The sequence below is a fragment of the Astatotilapia calliptera genome, chromosome 23 (genome assembly GCF_964374335.1).
Source record: "Astatotilapia calliptera chromosome 23, fAstCal68.1, whole genome shotgun sequence".
NCBI classification, from domain to species: domain Eukaryota; kingdom Metazoa; phylum Chordata; class Actinopteri; order Cichliformes; family Cichlidae; genus Astatotilapia; species Astatotilapia calliptera.
In genome coordinates this window covers 6,115,045-6,137,096 of record NC_137443.1, presented here as the reverse complement: position 1 = coordinate 6,137,096, position 22,052 = coordinate 6,115,045, and the positions used below count along the sequence as shown (strand labels likewise).

The 22,052-nt window shown below is 40.2% G+C and overlaps 1 protein-coding gene across 5 annotated transcripts in view; it reads right to left on the bottom strand.

Moving 5' to 3' along the window:
* Window positions 1-4,696: 4,696 nt before the first annotated feature.
* sbno2b (strawberry notch homolog 2b) overlaps window positions 4,697-22,052 on the bottom strand; it is a 61,384-nt gene continuing 44,028 nt past the window's right edge. For 3 of the 5 annotated variants that reach the window (XM_026159743.2, XM_026159750.2, XM_026159749.2), the window contains 28 exons: window positions 21,563-21,736; window positions 19,998-20,084; window positions 18,938-19,043; window positions 18,659-18,819; window positions 18,434-18,567; window positions 17,734-17,824; window positions 17,461-17,604; window positions 17,190-17,307; window positions 16,994-17,099; window positions 16,689-16,842; window positions 16,405-16,581; window positions 16,045-16,142; window positions 15,375-15,457; window positions 14,908-15,090; window positions 14,592-14,713; window positions 14,372-14,503; window positions 14,088-14,223; window positions 12,623-12,735; window positions 11,013-11,084; window positions 10,703-10,811; window positions 10,527-10,598; window positions 10,292-10,435; window positions 10,099-10,193; window positions 9,025-9,117; window positions 8,800-8,931; window positions 8,109-8,185; window positions 7,696-7,886; window positions 4,697-5,954 (listed from right to left, as the gene is read on the bottom strand). In XM_026159743.2, coding sequence (XP_026015528.2) covers window positions 4,837-5,954; window positions 7,696-7,886; window positions 8,109-8,185; window positions 8,800-8,931; window positions 9,025-9,117; window positions 10,099-10,193; window positions 10,292-10,435; window positions 10,527-10,598; window positions 10,703-10,811; window positions 11,013-11,084; window positions 12,623-12,735; window positions 14,088-14,223; window positions 14,372-14,503; window positions 14,592-14,713; window positions 14,908-15,090; window positions 15,375-15,457; window positions 16,045-16,142; window positions 16,405-16,581; window positions 16,689-16,842; window positions 16,994-17,099; window positions 17,190-17,307; window positions 17,461-17,604; window positions 17,734-17,824; window positions 18,434-18,567; window positions 18,659-18,819; window positions 18,938-19,043; window positions 19,998-20,084; window positions 21,563-21,736 — 4,422 coding nt within the window. In that variant the 3' untranslated portion in view covers window positions 4,697-4,836. The remainder of the gene's footprint in view (window positions 5,955-7,695; window positions 7,887-8,108; window positions 8,186-8,799; window positions 8,932-9,024; window positions 9,118-10,098; window positions 10,194-10,291; window positions 10,436-10,526; window positions 10,599-10,702; window positions 10,812-11,012; window positions 11,085-12,622; window positions 12,736-14,087; window positions 14,224-14,371; window positions 14,504-14,591; window positions 14,714-14,907; window positions 15,091-15,374; window positions 15,458-16,044; window positions 16,143-16,404; window positions 16,582-16,688; window positions 16,843-16,993; window positions 17,100-17,189; window positions 17,308-17,460; window positions 17,605-17,733; window positions 17,825-18,433; window positions 18,568-18,658; window positions 18,820-18,937; window positions 19,044-19,997; window positions 20,085-21,562; window positions 21,737-22,052) is intronic. The other 2 variants (XM_026159746.2, XM_026159748.2) reach the window with 2 other exon arrangements.

Sequence of the window (22,052 nt, the reverse complement as noted above, 5' to 3'; positions counted from 1 at the left end):
GCCGAACTGTGTTCAGATAAACGACAGGCAGTCAGCAGGTACAATCTGGTTCACCGCAAGGGTGTGTGCCGAGCACCTCATTGTCTGCACTCACATGTGACTGCTCTGATACTGTCAGTACTAATGACATCATAAAGTTTTCCAAAGATACCGCAGATGTAAGCTCACTGAAAAGAGATGGAGCAGCTGACACCCAGGTGTGGCCCTAGACACCGATAACACCAAGAAAGCTGACTTCAGGAGGTCTGGTTCCAAGTGACCATCTGTGGCTCTCAGGTGGAGCTGGTGGCCTTCTCCATCCCAGCCATGAATATATGGACACAGGCCCAGCTGGGAGCGTTCCTACTTACTAACAGGGGAAAGGCCTGAACTGAACCGAGAAGAGATCATCGGTGCCTCGCTGCTACATCTTCAGCTGAACCACGAGTTTAAAGGACTCCACTCACCGCTCTCATGGCTTCTTCGGTCTGGGCAGAGATGCAAAAGTATCAATGAAGGACTACTCGACTGTGAAACCTGAGAAGTCCTGTTTTGTGTAGTTTTTTTCAAACACTTATTTCCTTTTAGTGTATCTTCTTTAGTTAGGTTTAAAAAGTACTCAAGTATTTTGAACCCTGTATGGCAAAGATGTTTCAAAACTTGCAACTCTCTATATGAGGTTTATAGTGTGACGTCTATGTGCTGCATTGGATCAGTGTTATTGTTATGTTAGGATTCCTGGGGTAATTGTGGGATATTTAATGATAGGTTAGTGTGGAAGTGTCTGTTGGGAATTATATGTATTTGCTTTATAAATTTTTTGATGTTTGGGCCCCTGCTCATAAGCTCCAGTTAGCCATCTTTTATGTAATCACCTGTATTTGACCGCATTTGTGATTTTTGTGTTTATAGTATTAACACTGCTGACTGGTGGATGTGCGAAACGCGATTTTGTTTTTACACGAAGCATAAATTTGACAAAAGATTCTGAATCTTTATGTGTCATTCAAATTTACTTTTGGTTTCGAGTCTTTCTTTTGAGTTCCATCGAGTTTCAGTTGCTTTCCAGGGTGTGATTGCTCGTTTCAGTTTAGTTTTTCTTCTTTAGAAATTTTCTATTTCAGTTGTTTCTCGTTACAATATCGACCTTTGTCAGGGGAAGCATTGGAAAAGTCCAGAAGGTGCTGCTTTTTAAAATATGATCAATGTTTTTATGAAAGCTGTGTAGGAATAAATAATTAAAAACAAATACAAAATGCTGCTCGTTTTGAAAGTTTGATCAAACACACTGAATGACTGAAACTAAACTGCCCACTGTTGGGCTGAGTTTGCAGGATACTGTGATGATCAAGCGTTTCCTTCAATTCTTTCAGAACAAGATTTCAATAATACACTTTCCCCAGTTGTAGTTTAGTCTATTATTGCAACCTTGGCCTGCACATTTTAAGACCAGCCCTCCCCGTGGCAACAAATGTGTTTTATTAGAAGGTGCTTAAAGTAGACAGTGTGCTCTATTTCTCCCCAGAAAGAAATACCAGGTGCGTTTACACAGAGGCTCTGTTATCTGGTGTGTTGTGATTCATTTATCCGATTATTCTCGTGTTTGATGATACCGCTGCACACCACTGGCAGAAAATATCATATTAATATTTAGTGAAAAAAAAAAGGGGGGGGGGGTCCCCTGCTGAACACAAACATTTGCAGAGTTAATCTGCTCCCTTTTTTAGCTCCATGTTTTTAAAATGGGGAGCAATGCCGCGCAAAAACTGTACAACAAGCCCGCGGGCGACAGACAGAATGAACACACGACACTCAGTTTGAGCAATCTTCAAGTTTTTAATCTGTTTTCAAAGACCGCAATTTTATATCGTCCTTCCTTTAATAAGTAGAAAACTTTTATTTTTTTTAAGAATTAGTTGAAAGGCACAAATTTTACAATATATACATTTGGATCTAAATTATAAATATATAGAAAACAAAAGCACAACCCAGAATAAAAGTGCTGAACACAGTTTTGTTTTTACAGGAAAAATAGGCTTTGTTTAAAAATACATACAATCAGTAGCATGTTTTTTTTGTTTCATTTTGTGTTTTGTTAGCAATAAATTATTTGAAGGTGATAACATTTATATATATGCAACTGGTGGGAGAAACAAGAAAGATGGTTAAAGTATACACAGAGCAATCCACTGAAGAACAGAAATACATCAAGCGTGCGACGCTCAATCAAAACCAACAGGAGAACAGTAACTTGATTATGCCATTCTTAGTGCAAAATGATAAAAATGATTACAGGCCTAACTAAACGAATGAAGAATTTTCTTTCCTAAAAACTGCTGTCCATATCCCTCAAATGCATAAAGCTTTATTTCCGTGACTATAAAAACAAAATCAAAGGCAAAACGTTTGCAGACTGGTGTCTGGGAATGTGCCTGACGAATATTATTAAAAGTGAAACGAAGGGTAGCTGCAGTATTATTCTGCACACAGAAAAAAAACAACGAATCAGTCATCCTAAACCCTAAACACAGAAGCAGGGAGGGGCGAAGGCTTGGACAGATTAATTGCACGTTTTAATATAACCCAGGTGTGAGTCGACGGGAGAACGGGTCAGCGTTAACATGGTTCGAAGAAAAAAACAAAACTGTCCACAGAAAAATAATGTTTCTTAAAAGAAACAGCCTTTGATCTTTGCCCTAAGAAGGCATAAATATTTAGAACCACTGACATTTTCACAAGGACAAACAACAAACCCATCACATTAAGTCTAAAACATAAATACAGCAAGAGTCACAGCACAGAGTTAAGAAAAAATAGCACAAATACTCATTAGTTTCATCATCCTTAAAAGGGGAACTGATATATTTCTGCTAACGCCCTGACGTTACGCCTCCTGTAGGTTTCTTCCTGAGATTGATAAATGTCTGATATCTTAGAGCCAGTAACTTTAGGGGTGCCTGTGGAATACTTTGGTATCTCTCTGGAAACTGAAGGCCTGACAAGAGAAAAAAAAAGCTCTACGAGTGGGAGAAACAATTGCGTTTGAGAAAAGCAAAAGTAAAACGAGCAGAAATAAATCCAGACGCTGTACAGCAGTAGAACAGTGCAATGTTATTTGGTGGCAGGTAATAATAGAATTTGTTTTATAGCAATCTTGAAAATGAGTAACTTCCCTGACCAAACATGTCCTTAACTATTACAATAAGCAAGATAATGTATCTAAAATCTAAATATCCCTTAAATATAAATAACAAATAACTTTTTTTTTTAATAACAATGAATTTAAAATGTATTTAACTAAAATATTTCAAAGCATAATAGAAATAAAGACGATTCACACCATGCAAAGGTAACCAAAAAGCTTTGCCTGTTGAGCGTAAACAGTACTGAAGCGTTTGTTTCATAACGAACATATAACATGGTTTTTATTGCTTTTTGATCGCTTTAACTCCTCTGCGCATTTTGTCACAAACCAACTACAGTGCATCACACAAACATGGCCAGACCTCACAGGTTTTTAAATATGTACTATCATACACATGTACACGCATCTTTCAAAAGCTTTCTAGAGCCTCAAATGGAAACTGGATGTTTTATTTTTTAGTATAGGTTGAATTCATGTGAAAAACAGTGCTCAAGAGGAAACAATAAATTACTCTGATACTAGCAAAGAGACGGGGGCGCTTTCTTTTCAGAACAATAGAAATTCTTTGTGATCCTTTAGAATTAGAGACCGTGAACAGGTTCGGGTATCAGTGTTGGTCAAAAAATGACACATCCACACAGAAAGATAAAAAAAAAAATACACAAGATTTTCCTGAGGATTTCCAAAACAAAAATGGGCGTCAAGTGAAATTAAAAGGGGAGAAAGGGGTGTAGATAAACGTTTGTGGACAGCTACACAGACAATCACACAAGCACATGCAGGCTCAAAGGAGGCGCCTTCCTGAAACCCAACACCAGCATAGTGTAACACAAACGACGACTGCCTGACTCACCATGGGCCCCAAAAGTTTCATACAAATACACCGTATTAAATTAAAATCGAAACCAACGCTCAAGAGTACAAATCTATACATTAGGCTACATGGATTTTAAAGACTGCATTTAAAGACTTTTTCCAAAGGCACTGTTTGCAACAGCAGGCTGCTCATCCTCTCCCTTTTTTCCTCACACTAGTGTTCATACAAGCAGGGGGACAAACAGGAGGGAGTGCGTAGAAGGGAAAGGAAAAAAAAAAGGAAATCTGAGGCATTTCATGGCTAATCAGCTAAACGATTTCATGCGTCTTCCAGTTCGACTACCTCGTGTTTCACTCAAACCAAAGCCTTGCATACAGCCGTGAATGTAGTAACAGTAAAGCAAAGTTTAAAGATGCGGTTTTAACTAGTGAAAGGCATTTAGAGCTTCCAGCAACTCACCAATCATACCTCGAGAAAAATCAGCAGCAGGAGGTTTATTAGAGATTTCCGCACCTCAACAGCTCGTATGTTCGATAAAATAAAGTTATCCCGTCCTCTTTTTCCCCCTCCTCCCCCCCACCCATCTCCTTTTATTTTTAAACAGCTGCCTTTTACCGTGGAGGACACACTTTGGTGCAGAAATCGAATATTGATCGAGCCCGTCGTTACCTCAACAGCCTAAAGCAAGTGAACGCTACACATGGATAAAGAGAAGGGTGAGCCCAACGCAGGACAGGCAGTGACTTGACTATAGGCCCTGAGGGGAGAGGGAGTAGGTCCATGGTTGCGATCAAAGACAGCAGCAAACAAGACACCATCTGCTCTAAGAGACATAACAAAAACAAAACAACAAGAAAAAAACTAAAGATAAAGTCCAGATGAGCCCGATGAGCTCTCACTCTTGCGGCCTGTACTGAATGACAGATTTGCGGTCCGGTCCGGCCTGTAGCATGCTGTTCAAAGCCTCGCGGACGTCAAGAGCGCCGGAGCTGCAGTTGCCGTTGGGTAAGGGACCAGAGTCTGATGAAGCGAGGAGATAGGCTGGGGGGAAGTGAGAGGAAGAGCTGGAAAACAAAGAGTTGGGCGACGGGTTGGAGAAGAGAGAACCCATGTTGTTTGACACAGAAGACGTGGAGGACGTGGAGGAAGAGCAGGAGGAGGTAGAAGACGAAGGGCTGGCTTTCTGTGTGGCTATCTGAGGGGAAAGGGATATGTCAAAATAATCTAATAAGTCATGGTGGTTATTGGCCAGCAAGTTGTGGTTCTGCTGCTGCTGTTGCTGCTGCGAGGCCTGAAGAGGCTGCTGCAGCATGAGAGGCAGCTGTACTTGCGCAGCATGCTGGATGTTTGGTGCAGTCTGAGAGATGAGAGACTCTAGATTAAAATCCTCTGCAAACGCTGTAGAGTTGCTTGTCAGAGTGTCCAGATTGAGTCCGCCCTCTGTGGTGTCTGGAGAGGGAGATGGAGAGCTCATGGTAAGGTCTAAGATATCGTCGAAAGGACTTTTGGAAGACAAACTGGAAGGCTGCTTGGTCTGATGGAGTGAAGGAGGCAGGTTCTTCGTTTGTTGAAAAGTGTTCATGTAGGCGGGTGAGTAAAACGGTGAGAGATTGAGGCTAACTGAGCTGTTCAGAGAGCTCTGGTTGGTGTTGGAGAAGGAACTCGGATTGTTGGACCAGCTGTTATGGGTCCTTTGCTGGGTTTGGCTAGAATTTATCGGTAAGGCCAAGAGGGCTGAACTGAGGTGTGGTAAGGTGGGCTGGACTTGGGGGTGCATTCTGTGTTGGAGTGGGAATCTTGGGTCAAAAGGCTGAGTGAGGGACTGAGTATGCATGGTTTTGTGGTTGGTTAGATTTTCCACGAGCTGTCTGTGCCCCTGCAGGTACTCAAGCTTGCGCTTGCGCTCGTTCTCAGCAGCCTGCTCTTTCTCTTTTCGCCTCTTCTTCACCTCGTCATCCATCTGCAGCAGCTCGTCCCGTACGCGAGGAACGCAGTTCTCTGGGATCTTGATACCTGAGAGAGATGACACAGTTATCAGTAAGATAAATCCTCAATCTTTTATCAGCTTTACAATAACAACTAGAGCAGGGCAATAGGACCAAAAATATTTATCACGATATACATTTGAAAATTTGCGATAATGATATAACTGACAATATAACTGACTCTAGACAAAATACTTTGCATCTCCACAACTTTATTAGTGCAAAAAAAAAAAAATCTATGTATTTTCACTTAAACAAGCAGCTGTTTTTATGTGCATTAAAGTTATATAAAAATTTTACAGTGCAAATTCCTCGCTGACAGTTTAACCAAAAGGCATTTCCAGTGGAAATTGGCCGACATATCCTCAGCATAACCATGTATAATATCCACAAAACTTAAAAAGAGGTTATACACACACACACAATACAGTAATATTATGTTGAAGCACAGTACGTATCACTCCACGAGGCTCCTGCCTACGATAGCCGTAATGCTCCAACAATCCATCAAGCGGTGCGGGTTCATAGCTTAGAAAAGTCGTACTAAAACATTTGACAGAGTTTTGAGCGCTGTGTAAACATAAAATCGTTTCGAGGTCAGGAAACACAACCAGAATTCATACATAAGACACACGGGATTATAAGGGGCTCTGTCGATTTTCAGAAAAATCAAAGAATTGATTTTAAGTGTGCCGTATTTTCCAAAAAACACGGTAATAACGACGGCCCGCTAGCATGCGCTACCAAAAATAGTGCTTTGTTGTGTATCTGACGGACGTAAGCTAAACCAGTTCCACACCACTGAAGTTGCAGCATTTTTACAAAACAATTCTGGTTCATCCGTTTCATTCGTCCCTCATTCTCCGTCGCCGCCATGCTTTTTCTGCCATGTGCGTATGAAAACAAAGGCACTGTGCATGTGCGTTTTACCCATAATCTATCGCGATATTTCATTTTCTTATCGTTGCCCAACATTATACCGTATTACCGTGAACGGTATGATATGGCCCAGCCCTAATAACAACAGGACATTAATTAATCTGTATTAATTAATGAGAATGATTGTCCATCTCTATGCATCAGTCCTGTGATTGACTGACGACTCTTATGCCCACTGTCACCTGGATGGTTGAGAAGTCAGATGGCTGGATATCACAGCACATGCATCACTAAGTATAGTAAATAAGACAGCATAAAGGTAATGTGTACTTTAATGTGCATTCATTGCTTCCACACTACTAAGCAGAAAGGCTGCAGCAGAGAGAGAACTACTGCATCTGCTAGTAGGCTGAGCTTGCCACGGTTGCAGAGCAGACTGCAGTCCAAGTCCATATGTGACATGACACAGGCAGCTGATTATAACGTCATGCTATTCATTTTCTTCAAATGAATGGCCAAATAAGAAAAATCAGACAGGAACAACTTAGAAACTAAAGATATATGTGCGGTGTAGAGAGACAATAATCACGAGTGTGTTTTCATGGATCTTGAGGTGAATTGCGACACGTCCTGTGTGGGTCAGCGTTAACGTAATGCGCACAGGAGCTCAGCGGAAACGAATAAGGAAAATATGGAACTTTTTCATTTCCTCAATTTTAGATAATGATGTGTCAGCACTTGGACAGCAGCACCACATCTTACCATCAAAACAACATCGGGGTCAATAAAATTCACATTTTAAATTCTGAGCTAGATGTTTAGGGATTAAAAGAACAGTGAAGAAGCTGTCCTCAAACTGCACTTCACTTCAGGCAGTCAGAGATACTAACCGACTTGTTTGTTATGCTGCTTTGTTTTAAGGCGGACAATCTGCAGGATGCTGCTGTTGGTGATGTCAGACACCACATCAGAGACGCGCTTCCACACTCGTAACAGAGCTCCACACAGCATGTGATACTGACGGAGGCGCATGCCCTGCAGACACTCCTGGCCTTCCTCAATTTTCTTACATTTCCCATTCCTGCAGAGAGAGCAAAGAAGAAATGGTGAAAACACATCATAAATCACTCTTTTAGTGTGACTGTATGGCAAGCTAAGGTACAAGATGTGAGATTTGGAGGTAATTTCTTCGTGGCTAGCTCTTGGGAATGGCATTTGATTTAAAAACCATTGACTGAATCCTAATAATTACCAGCCTGATAGGATTCATTAATCCTAAGGGACATTGTGGATTCCTGCTTACCAGTTAGCGTGACTGCATTTCTTGAAGGAGAAGGTGAACTGGTTCTCCCAGCAGTCCCTGGCTTCCTCAGGGGTCACCTAAAAAAAAGGAAGAAATGCAAAAGCCTAAAAGTCAGCCAAGTAGTCACTCATTACATATTTTTACCAATGCAGAAGTGAGATTTTCAAGTTCAAAACAAAGCACAAACTACACCCTTTTCTCATTTAAAACAATAATTGTGTCAAAGGGGAAAAACAAGTTATTTTCAATGGGCTTATGGTGAAAGGTCAATGATTAGCAGTTTTAAAGCAGGGAAGGGAAACAGCTATAGCCTTAATAAACAACAGAACTGTAAAGAAAATAAGAGCTCACTCTTTAAATTTACTATTAATATATAACATTAAAGGTTTTAAGTCTGTAAAATGTTGCCACACTTTGTCTTTGGAGAGCATTAAGCCTTATCTGGTCAGCACACCTAAATGTCCACAAGGTGGCAGCAGAGACCGAATATATATAAATATACACCCGGAGCAATGACAGAGGAACACTTGGTCCAGAAAATGTCCGACTTTGTGTTTTCCCAATGTTCCCCATTTTCAGAAATGAAAAAAGATGCATTTTAATGCCAAATTGAGGGGGAAAAAAATCAAAAGACTCAAATGTAACACAAAACCAATACAAAGACAGAACTAATAGACTGTGAAACTCTTACCTTTCTGTACTTTTGGTGCAGTTTTTCCAGACTCTCAGGGTGAGTCTGCTTGCCGATGTTGGGCTTATAGACCACAAAGTTCTTCCCTCTTCCTTGCTCAGCTAGCAGCACACATGGATAGTTACCTCGAAGCTGTGAACAGAGGCCACAGAGAGTGTTGTTTTTTTTTTTTGCACTGTCAAAGAGACAAAGTTAGTTAAACTGTTTATCATAACGTGAACTCACCTTCATAGACAGGTAGAATCCCTCATCATGGCCGCTGAGGTTCAGTGATTTCTTGTAGGCCTCATCCCAGGGCATGCCCCTGTCCACACTGATCTGTAGGAGGAAAAAGATCAGAGTCTAAAGCATGTGCTGTGAAAGGGAGGGAGTCAAACTGCCCCACACCTACACACTGCTGGTATGACTTCAGAAACTATTAATATCTATAAATACATGAATACAACCACTTTAATGTATGTATGAAATACGCCCTTTATACTGGGTAAACTGGTTTTCTTGTGCAGGAGTCCTGAGTGGCTGCCAACTTTGAAACATCAACTGTAGGTTAGCCTGCAGCCAAAAGCTAAAAGCAGAGGATACCAGTAATTATCCTGTGTCACCTGCTAGTATCTACATAGGCTCCATAGCTCCAGGGCCAAACCTGCGTGATCACAGTCTTACCGCTGGCACTATGACATCAATCCAAGCTCTTAACTACAGAGGTAGTTGCTTGAGTTACCTGGGGGACTGCACGTTATGAGGAACTTATTTAATTGAAGTACCCGTTCAAATATTGTCAAAAAAATCTAGATGAACTCAGTGATATTTATAATGTACTCTGTGTTTGCAATTTAATAATATTATTTGAAAAATTGTAAGGTCTGGTGCTCTAACTTTGATATTAATACATACAATAAATTATCATTAAATTGCAAGAGCATCAAAAAGATAAGTAGCATAGCATAGCATTGCCATTGTGGGCAACACTACCTAACATAGGCCTAATATATATTACATAGCTAGGCCTTCTCCTGTGTAGTCATAGTTTACATGTTTTATATAGTTTGCTGTTACTTTGCAGATGCTGCAGGCACATCACTGTTTTGAATATGTTACTGATAATGCCATATCAAACAACACTTCTGCCTGGCCGTTCACAAATAAGCCACTGTACTGCTGTGGTTATCTGCAGGAAGTAAATACTTTTCTAATCCTGCTGTATGCAACTTCACTGTCATCGACACATTTAACATTGCATATGCTCTACTCCAAAGAAATGTATACTTGTAGACCTGAAATCAAGTTATGCAAGCCTACCTTATACAGAACAACCTGGCCATCCTGAGGATTTCCAGCCGTCAAGAAAGTTTCCTGTGTCTCCTCATAAATCTCATCGTTACCTGGGGCAAGGTCTGTCAGCAACAGAGTAGAAGAAAGTGATGAACATTTGCAGCTGCTGAATGAATTCATTGACATCCTTCTATTTTAGAATTACACTTGATCTCCATACCTAGGATTCCCATGTCATATTTGCCCTCCTTTTTATCCTTCTCTATGAGATAGTCAAAGTTGTCAGTGAAGTATTGGAAGAGATGGTTCTGTTTGTGGACCTCCAGACCCAGGATGCGATTTAGGAACTTTGTAATGCTGCAGTCTGAGAAAAACAAACAAGCAATTGACTTCAAATTTTGTTTATTCATCTCAAATACCAAATACAGAGAAAGAAATCTGTCCGTATACTCTACCTTTCTCATTGTTGTTTCCAATGCGGGGCTCCTTACATAAAATCCCAACATCAACCATTCCAGCTTTCATGTCTGGAAGTGAAAAACAAAAAACAGAACCGTTTTTCTACAGCTGCACTAAACTTTCATTTGCTGATGATATGCTCTGCTTACACTGAACCAAAATATGAACATACCTCTGAAGAACATGGAATCACCCCCTGGGTAGCCTTTGGGAGGGGGCACCTTGTTATCTATGAAGCCAACAATTGCTTTGGTAATTTTATCCAGAGCCTTGGTACCGTACTGCAAAAAAGAAGTAAGGTGAAATTAGTAAAGACAGATGATCTCATAAGGCTTTTTAAGCACTGCAGATTAAGTGTTTACATAAAATATGCTATAAAATGCTAAAAGCAAGACAAACTCCATACACCTCAAATTAAGAGCACAAAACATTTTAGATACAAAGGTTGGGTACAATTTTAAAAGCTTCTTAGGTTTGCATACCTTGTTCTCAAAGTTGTATCTGCTCAGGTCTCTGGTTTCTGTGGCTCTTCTGTCTCCATGGGTTAATGCACCCTGCACAGTGGATTACAAACAGTATTACTATCAAATCAATATACTATTATTACTATTACTAAAATATTACATTTACATCATCAGCAGTCACGCTAACAGAACCAGAGTCGGTGCTGCTGGTGTGAAACTGTCAGAGGAAGTTATGAAATCTGTCTTCACTGTTTAGTGCAATTCTACTGTGCAGAAATAATATTGGAAAATAATGCCTTGCAATTTCAATTTACTCTGGATTTGTAGTGTTTTAAGCCAGAAATGTCTGATTTCAAAGCTCAGCTGCTGTAGTAACTTGAAAAATTTGAAAACCCCCCAAAAACAACAACTATAAAAATACCCAGTTGTTGCTTATCTGACATATCCATCAATTCAGTTAATATATAGTTAAAAGGTGATTCTACAATGCACCAGTGATGGGTGTGGAGCATATAACACGGAGGAAAAAAACCCAAACAAACCCCAAAAACACTGAAATAAGGACACACGCACACACACACTAGTGTAAATGCATGAGGATGCAGAGCCCGCTCTTGGCCCAAACGTGTCAAAGGAAACCCACGAGGTTCAGGTGTGAAAACAAACGTTTTCTATGTGCAACGTGCTGACATGATATTGTGGTTCAGTTAATCTTCAAACAACATTTTGCAAAGAGACCGAGTGTGCAGTGAGTCCAACGTGTGATGGAAGTAGGCAACAAAGTTAACAGAAAATTTAGACAAAGTCAACAGTGGATCAGTCTTAAAGCCAGCTGCTAGCTCTGCTCACACAGGCAAAAACCTTAAGATACCAAAACAAATGAATGTTTTAGCCAAATATGATTTGACTGCTGATCTGGAGTCAGACTGTTGCAAAGGTGTTCAGCTGTTCAGTTCGACTGAAATGTGTGCACTGGAGCTGTATCAAGTTCAAGCAGGCAGGCAGGCAGGCAGACCACGTGCCATATTCTTGATACAGATTTACCACACATAGCTGGCAAATGCAGGAATGACTTCCTGTAACCACCATCCCCTACACCCTCTCTGCCCTTTTCCCAAAAGAACTGTCATGCTGTGTCACTATGGAAATAAATGGCTGCTAGTGCAGAAATGCATCGATAATTACGGAAAATAGCTACACTTATAAATTATCCAGACAACCTCTTTTTGCTTTTTCTGCTTGTTCAGTTTTCCGTTACTGAAGGGAAAGACCCAGAATCTCTTGAGGTTTGTGGAGAAAAGTTGATATAACATCAAGGGAACCAACAATAAAGAAGACTATGGAGCGCTTTAAGACTAGGGAGTATCCCACACAACAGGAAGGACAGAGGGTGAGGGCAGGTTTAAGAAATGAACGGCGGAGTCACGAACAGCCCGGAGCACTCCGATCGATAAACACATAACTCAGATCGTCTCTGTTTACACTGAAACAGTTCTTCTCACACTCCATAAGACAACAACATATAAACAGCTATTTCCCCCTGAGAGACACTTCAAGATAATTGTGCAAAATAACAACAGCAAATGCAACACCAACCCACACACAACTGAAAGACTGTTCATATTTACCAGACTCTCTAGTCTCTTAGCCACAATGGAGGCAAAACGTCTCTCCCCAGCCAACTCTGAGATGAGAAAGATGTACTCAGGGGCTGTCACCTGATTGGACCGATGAGTCCGACCTGGAACGATGAGAATAAAATAGCAATAAGACATTTTTTGTACATGCAAAACATTTAAAGATATTAAGACTACTGTCTGACTGTTAAATCCTTCAATCTCAAATCTTTAACTTTACAGATAAGCGTTGTACTGCTAATGAACATCCTGTAAAACCTTTATACAGATAAATAAAACAAGCAAGATATGTTGCTATGTGTAGGAGAAATCAGGTATTGTACATTTTTGTGATGACGTTTGGTTTACAACAGCTCATTTTTATGTTACAGGCTGTGCCAATCTCAACTAACTATGAAACACCCATAAATGTAAATAAAATAACACACACACAAGTTATATGTTAGTACAGTACACTAGTGAGGTGCGATTAGAAACAATAAATTAGAAACTGAAAAGTATGAAGAGGACATTATTGGTGAGATGATAAGATCTCCAGTCATATGACTGAAATCTGATCTTGACACTCAGATCCTCCCACCTAAAAATGAAAACAAAAACTCTTTACACAAGATTGTTCTAAGGAAGTCCCTTCAACTTCCATAGAACCTCTTATGAGTAAATAAGCATGTCTGTGTTTGTACAGTATGTGTGTGTGTATATGTAAGTGTCAGACTAAGCTTCTCGGTATGAGAAACTTAGTCCGCCTGAAGAATCACTGAGGTGGTTTAAGCAGAAAATTGATGACCTTATTTAGTTTAGTGCTCTGCTTTGGCATTTACGTATATAAAAAAATCAAATACTGATCGGGTTTGTGGTGTTAATTACAAATAGATTCGCAGCTGTAACACCTTTAAAGGTCAAATGTTCAGCCCACACAAGTAGAGTAACTGAAAGAAACCACAGCTTCTATCTACCAACAAACCTTCAGCGAGACATTTGTCTCAATTTGAATATCGCAATATGAAAATAACACATAAAACACTTCTTCACATTTCTTCTCTTTCTTCTAAAGCTCTTTCAACCTTTCACCTCAATGCTGCTGCTTGTCACAGGGGTAAATTTAAAAGGAAGTAAGGAATAGAAAGCTGATGTAACTACGATGAAGAGGAAAATAAGTCCAGTGTGCCTTATAGCCTTTTAACTGGTTACATCACTCATCAACAGAAAAAAAAAAGACTTATGTCATTGACAAAGTTAACCACTGATGAAAAACTTTATTCAAGCCATTATGTGAAGTCTGACACAAACTTAACCAGACAGACTATATTGACAGGTCAAAAATTCAGTCTAAAAAAGGTTCCCGACATCCTTATGTAAGTTAATAACACAAAAAATGCCCTTTTCTTTTATTTCTAATCATGTACTCCTCTTTAACTTTTAAAGCCTCTTTGTTAGATTACATTTCCTGACTTACCGAACTGCTGAATAGCCCTGTCTGCGCTCCAAGGCAGCTCCAGGGTCATGTGAACCCTGCGTCTCTGGTTTTTCACTCTCTTGTCTGCCTGCAGGGAAATCCCAGAGCTCGCTGCTTCTGAGATGATGGCCACCAACTACAGGAAACAGGTTTTTGTTTATTGGTGGAGAAAGGTCTTATTGAACAATGTTTTTAAAGCATTTCACTGTTTGGTGAAATCTGATCTGAAGCCCTTCGAGTCATGAAAACAGTGATTCATTTTTTTGTACTGTAAAATATCTAACCTTCTCTCCACTCATGAAGCGATCTTTCTCCTTGAGATTAATGTGGTCAATCGTAAGCCCTTGCTCAGCTCGTGACTCATAACGCACGGTGCCGTCAGGCCGCCGCACCACACGACCCTTACGACCAGTCATCTGGAGAGAAAAGGGGTTAATATACATCAGCTGCACATGTCAAGGTGACAGGTGATGCTGCTGGTTAGCTTGTAGTTGAGGGTCATACCTCAGAGACTTTATCTGGTCCACCAAACTTGTCAATGAGCTCATCCAATGTGTTGAGAGGTAGTTCTTTTCCCAGTTCTGCTATTTTGTTGAGGAGGTCCTGCTTCATTTCCTCTATTCTGGCTGTAAATACAAATCAGAGGAAGATATTAACAATATATCCCTTGCTGGTTGAGTTATAAAAAATAGCAAGGTATGTGAGGCTACAGTGGCAGCTATCAAGTAGATGTGCATCTGTTTGAATGACAAGCACCTTCCAGTGTATCACTGTTACTGACAACACAAGCTGAAGGACAAAAAAAAGAAATGGTGCCTACCTGTCTGGTAGCTAGTCTGGTTCACAAAGATGACATCGTCATTATCTAGCAGGGAGTCTGGTGAAGAGTTGGAGTCTGTGTCTATGCCATCGGAGTCACTACTGCTGTCATCAGTGATGTTGATCACAACGTTGTTCTCTATACTGTGCTTGGGTACTTTGGGCTGGCGACCTCTGGGTTTCCCTGATTGTTAGTTAAACCGCATGAGATTGGAGTTAGCAAAAGCGACACAAAAGAGACCAATAATAGACATAGGATTAAAAAATATGTCTTTAACTGAGAATAAATAGTACCAGCTGCTAGGCTAAATACACCAAATACACTTATAAATCACAACATGAGCAATTTTACTGCTACAAAAACTATAGAAATGTCCACTGAACACTTGGTACATGAAATAATTGTAAAAGACAGCATTTAGGGGTGAACATCCTACAGTGTTGTATTAAATCTTCATATTCACTTACGTTTTCTCTTGTTACTTGGAGCTTTTTCCCTGCTTTGCTTCTCTGAAGGGAAATGCTTTGTTACAAGAGACTGGAATACTCCCCTGGAGCAAAGAAGAGCAGAATAACAGACTTTAAAACTGACAGCAAAGCAACCACAACACATTAGGGCTGTTGCGGCAATTAGACATTACAAGTATTCCTGATCTGACCTAATTATGAGTGCCAGGTATTGATAGGCAGATGAAAACGTGAACTAATACACTCAGACTTTAAGGCATGTCTGCTGTGACAGACCTAAGGTCAACCAAGTTCAAGTCCTTATAACTTCCTTTTCTTCTTTTTCACAAATGAGTCATTGGTCAATTAGCAGCTAATAAAAGGTTGTCTGCTTTGACTGGTGAAGAATGTCACATGACCTGTATGACTATATGTAGTCATGACAAAGTCCTTCTTGAAACTTTCTTGTTATTTGACAGCTTGGTGTATCAAGAAAACGAAACAGAAGACACCTGTGACTATAGTTTTCAGCAAGCAGAAAATCACTCTTTCAAATAGTGTCAAAGTTATCACCTATGGCTCGGCATTCAGTTTTAAAAGAGCTGCAACTCAGATACAGGCAGTCTTTTTTTTTTCATATGTAGCCATCACCACAGAAACACAGAAGCGAACAGACGAAATACTCTCTTACTCGGCTGCGGAAACAAATCTGTCCAGATGCCCGTCATTTTCATCCAAGACTTCTCTGGTGCGCGATTCTCCAGTAGACTGGAGTCCAATAACGATGCACTGCAGTGGAGAACACACAAACGCACATCAATGACCCAGCCGTGTTACCTAAAGTAAACTTCTACTAGGACTCACTTCTGCTAATCACGATGGAAAATATTACAAAAATCCATGTGGAATTCCTGAACAACTAAAGCAAAATCAAACCAGCTTGTTCACAGAGAACTGAAACCCCCCACACAACTGACTAAACTATGTTTCAAATTAGCACTCTTACATATACAATCTATGCACTCAAAGTTCAACAGTGTGCTATGCTCACCTTTCCGGCCTCCAGCTCTTTCTGGGCCAGCTCCACCAAGGAGCGGACCTTGGCAGCGATACAGAGATATTTGAAGAATCGCTGGTGAGACGACCAGAACTGCCCCCAAAGAGACTTCCTGCTGACCATGCCCAGCTCATCAGCTGCCTGCATGAACGTTTTCAACGCCTCGGCCCACTAGAAACAGATTCCAGACGCGAATTCTCAGTTTAAATTTTTGTCAGTTTTCTCAAATAAGATAAGAACATATAAATACAGCAGACGCTGTCACTGAATTTCCTCACCAGTTTGGCAGCTTTATTATAGACCTCTTTGAAGTCACCGTCCAGCCCGATCTCTTCAATGCGGAAAGACACCCCAGAGAAGCTCAGCTGTCTGGCAATGTACATCCCACTCACTTTCATGTCCATGGCCACAATCTCCATGGCCCCGACACCTCTGTACACAAATAAATAATTCAACATAACTTAATCATTGGTCAACAGCCGTTCCCACAATCTGACTGTAAGGAATGTTCCAGTAATTTGAAGATACAGATCCACATGATTGAAAAACATAAAAACTTCAGAGTGAAATTCATCCCACAAACCTCTTCTCAATGGAATGCAGGAAGTCATCAAAGGTTCGGAAGGGTGTGCCCTCACCCCAAATTCCTAGTCGGCTCATATAAATCATGTTCTTTGGCTCAGAGGCACCTGGAACAGACATGACAGAAATCGATGATTTAAAGTCTACTATTGTATTTTTTCTCCTGCCCGAGAATGTTTATTTGTGTGTTAGCTTACCTGTGGCACTGGCATACACCACCCTGGCATGCGGCAGCTTGCTTTGCAGGTCAAGAACTGCTTTGCCCATCTTTGTAGATGTGGCATTCTTGGCTTTGTGGCATTCATCAAAAATAATCTATATTGATGCAAAGTCAAGGACAAAAAATACCAAAAACCACTGCTGAATGTGTGGTTGTTAAAATTAAGTCAGAAAATCATGTGGAACAACATATCGAAGGACAGCTTATGTTAGATTGACAAAGAATATGGCATTAAAATTAAAGGATACAACTCCATCAAATTCTGGTTTGCACCAATCCAGGATCTGTTTGATCCTCGTCCGAAGCTGCCCTCCTGCTTGGCTTTCTCCAATCAGTGCAGAGTAAGTTGCAAACAAGACTCCTTCTGAGGTAGCTGTGTCACCGTACTTTATCTGTTAGAACAGAACAAATATTAAACAAGTCACAATAGTGCTTCGCTCTACTTCACCGATTGCGCTCATGCACACATAACAACTGTTCTAATTTTCTCAGTTTGACCCACAAATTCCACCTGAACTCACCTTGTTTAAAGCATGCACAGGAATAGTCGGTGCATCTATGTCTTTGAGATCTCTCTCTGCATCAAATTTCAGGTCATTGGATATGCTGAACCTGAGGGAAAAGACAGGGGAAATTAGCCGACTTTGACATACAGTAAATCTACTGTGCATAAACAGGATATATCATGCAGGTGGACAAAAATCCCAATCAGAAAATCGATCTATTTTTTAATCATAGCCCGCATTAGTCATGTCCTCAGAAGTGTTTTTCTTGACTCTAACCTTTTGAGGCCTCATGGAACAGGTGACTCTTAACATTCTCTAGTTTCATACAAATCCTACTTTGCATTGCTTTTCTAGAAGCTCACATTTACTGATAAAAGGAGATGTTTGGTCTTAATATTGGTAGAAACTGAATGTAGGAATCCAAATGAAAGTAATTTCTGTCTCCAGTTTAACCTTCTGAACTCCCTTATATAGTTTTGAAATTACACCGAGCTCACATTATAAATATTTTCCGTAGGCCGATTTCAAATGCCCTATGACTTTACCAAAACTGTTCATGTGATTTTGTAATGAAGAAGTCAAGAAAAGGTCACCAAATAACTCACGTAGTCTTTCCGTTTTCTGAAAATTGCTAAGAGTGCTTTAATTAAAACGGCAGACTATGCAGACAGGCCTCTTACTGGCCCATCTGTTGTAGCATGTTTATCACTCTTACCATAGTGCTTTTTTTCTTCCCTTAAGGTAGTTCTCCAGGATGATTCCTGCCACAGTGCGTCCCTTTCCGACCCCTGCCCCATCTCCGATCAGAAAGCCGGCCCTCTGCTTGTTCTGGAGGATCACCTCATGTTGCTGAGGGTGCATAAGGAACGAATGATGATCAATATGCCTCCAGAGTCATGCCATTAAAAGTGCTTCATGTATTGTGTGCTGGTATGTGTACCTGGCAGGCGTATATGATAGCCTCTAGCTGCAGAGCAGACAGCAGACCATTTTTAATAGTTGACTCGGGGATGGACAGAGTGTATGTGATGTCAGGAGGAGGGACACTGGATAGAGTGTTTGTTTCCACCACTATGTCAGGATGAGAAATTCCTATAGTGGCTGAAGAGAAGAGGAAAAAAACATGTTAACCATAAACTGAGTGTCATGTTGTATTAGGGGGAAAAAGGCAGACAAATTAATGGGTGAACTGATGTTGAAGTTCATTCAAGTGGCCTACATTTGGAAGGTTTGTACTCAGCGTATGTGTCTACATGTCCCAGTTCCTCTGCTTCTTCTTCCTCGGCCTCCTCTTCCTCTTCTGTTGCTGCCTGGGTTGTCTGAGGCTGGAAGCACCACAGAGACTTCAGTAATGTAATCACAACAGCAAGCGTTGCATTTGGGAATAATATTTTGTTGTTTCAGCTTAGGTGAAGACAAGTTAGGAGAGAGAAAACTGCTGAAATTTAGAAGTAGGTGAGCAGTTAGTATGACGATAATGCACACTGGAAAAGTTCCTTAAGAAGGAATATTAACCAGAAAATTAGCAAAATAACAAGTGAATAAAATGCATGAAGCCAATTAAAGGAGATTGAATTGAGAGATTTGAAAAATGTAGTCAAGCAGACAAAAGACAGAGAGAGTGGAAACGGAGAGGACCTCTTTTTGACAGTCAGCTGAATATTACAATGCCTCTTTTCCTGTCAAAGTAATCTCTGTTTTTTATGTAATGTACATTTGTGGCATGTACAATATGCCGCCATGCTTTTGTCACCTGTGGTAATACAGATGGTAGACAGGAGCATTACAATTTACCTTATGAAGTTTTGCTAAATTCAACGGGACCCCCAGATGAGAGCCATGTTAAGTTTTCAGTGTAAAACATCTAAAAGATGCACTCAAAAAAATGAATTGCCCTCCTAAACATGAAGCAGTAATTTTGAATAAAATGCAACTGAAATATGTAAAAATCTAATGTTTATTTATTCAAATAATGAATCAGTAAGGGAAATATGCTGGGTATTAACTAAACATATACGAATCAATTAAATTTAATTGGACCAGATTCCATTAAATTTAGTGTTTTACATTGAACTAATATAACACAATGGAATTACATGGAAATCAAATTACTTCAAGACAGGATTTTGGGCATATTTTTTGAGTGAACTGCTGCAGCTGCTGCAAATAAGACCTAAAACATAATCTATATTTTATATATGATTCCCATATATGATTACTGATGAGTAAGCTCAAGGAGTTTAACTTTAACATCAGACTGGAGAGGTTAACGTGACTACCTGGAATCCTCCTAAAGGTGGGGTGCTGATAATAGCAGATATATCCTCCAAACTTGCCAAGCCTTGAAACCTGCTGGTGCCATTCTGCTGTCAAAAAAACATAAAATAAAGAAATACAAACTCAAATAAAACACTGTGCCTAAGAAGGATTAAAGCAAAGAAAGTCGAGAGTAATCTGCCTGTGCATTTGTGTCTATATGCATGTGCACGAGAGCGATGGGGCACTCTCCTAAAGCTGCACTAAACAAAATGCATTTTATTTGACTGGCAGTGAAAAGCCAGCAATGACAACAACAACAATGAAAGGAAGATAAAGGCATGGGAAATATAGTCTGGGAAATATAATGAACGAAATGAGGGCAGAATGAAAAGGAAAAAAATAAAAAGGCTTTCAGAAAGCAGGGAAAATAAATGTACTCTGATCATATCAAAAAGATATCCACGGACCCATCTAATTCAAAGAGAGCTTAACAGGAATGAAACTGCAGGCTAGAGGAACAACTATTGAAAACAAAGTTGCTTTCCTCGGGACACTGATTTAGAGAGCATGAAAGTGCATGCATACTCCTAATTTGTCTACAACAGAGAAAACAGTTAAAAAATGTAATGACCAAAGAGAAATGTTTAACAACAACAAATTTTATCTAATGGATACAAACATAATTCCTGAATGAAAAGACGAGACACTGGTCATTGCAAACAGCAACAGCGTAAACCGTAAAATCAACTGGGAAAACCATTGTACAACCTCGGCACCAAATGACTCTCCTGCTATATGTAATAAGAATTCAATATGAATAAAATAACTGTCATTTCCACCAGTGCTCAGAGGTCTAACGGCTTAAATATGTGAGATTAAATACCATCACATCGGTGCGTAGTTGAAGGTTTCACTGTACAATGAATTAAACGCAAAAAACTACACATTAACAAACGTACTGGTAGCTAGGTAGGTGGTAAAATGGTGTGCTAACAGCACAGAAAGATGATAATGATATTAGATAAGAAAGACAGTAGATATGCACCAAAAGATATGCTGCACAGTTACTATATGAGAGCTGTGTCTGCTGCTTAGAAGTTTTTAATTCACAGCTTATACTTCATAAGAATGGACTTGTGCACAGCCACAACATGAAAATCCCAACTTAGAGTGGAACACTAAATCAACATTATATTATGCTCCAAGTACTTTACACTACAAGCCACATTCACCCATTAAAACAGTGCTTTATCTATCTCACATCCACAGCTCCAGCTAATTTAGACTCACCAATTAACCTCACATGGATGTCTTTGGAATGTGGGAGGAAACTGGAGGTGACAGTGCTAACCACTTCACCGCCAGGCTGCAGACGCAGTCGTAAGGCAGGAAAGCACTAGTGTTTACGGGATACAATGGACAATATAACCCTTAGCTACTGTTTGTTATTCGATGCCAACTTCCCCCAGTGAAGACATACGTATGCTGAGGCAAACAAGTCTGTTGCATATCATATCTGTAAGAGGTAAAGGTGTGGTAACCAGTTTTTCTGGTAATGACATGTGAGCGAGTGCTTGTTACTGACCTCTAACTGGCTCTGTGCTGGTGTGGTGGTACTAGTGCTGACGTCCCAGATTGTGGGCACTGTGTCCAGGTTCTCTGCATTGATGAAGGACTGGGTATCAGCATACTCCGACAGTGAGTCAGTCGGAGAGGAGAACAGAGAGTTTGTGGAGATGTCATCAAGGCAGGGCAGGTCCTGCAGGCAAAGAAAAAACGGGACGAGGTGTTAAAGGTAAACTCTAAAACGGGACAAAATTTAGGGCAGAGAGTTCAGTAGATCTCTAAATAAAGAAACAATATTTATACCCACATCCAGACACGGTCCCTCACCATCAAGCTTTATGCAACATAAAGGGGGCGCAACAAAAGCTTTTTTTAAAAATGTAACAGACACGGCACCAATACCAAACAGCAAAAGAAAAAAGGTGTGGCATGAGGATGAATGGGAGTGATGTTTGGATAATAAAGGAGCCGTATTCATTCTGGATTTTAGCCAAGTTACATTTATTTGG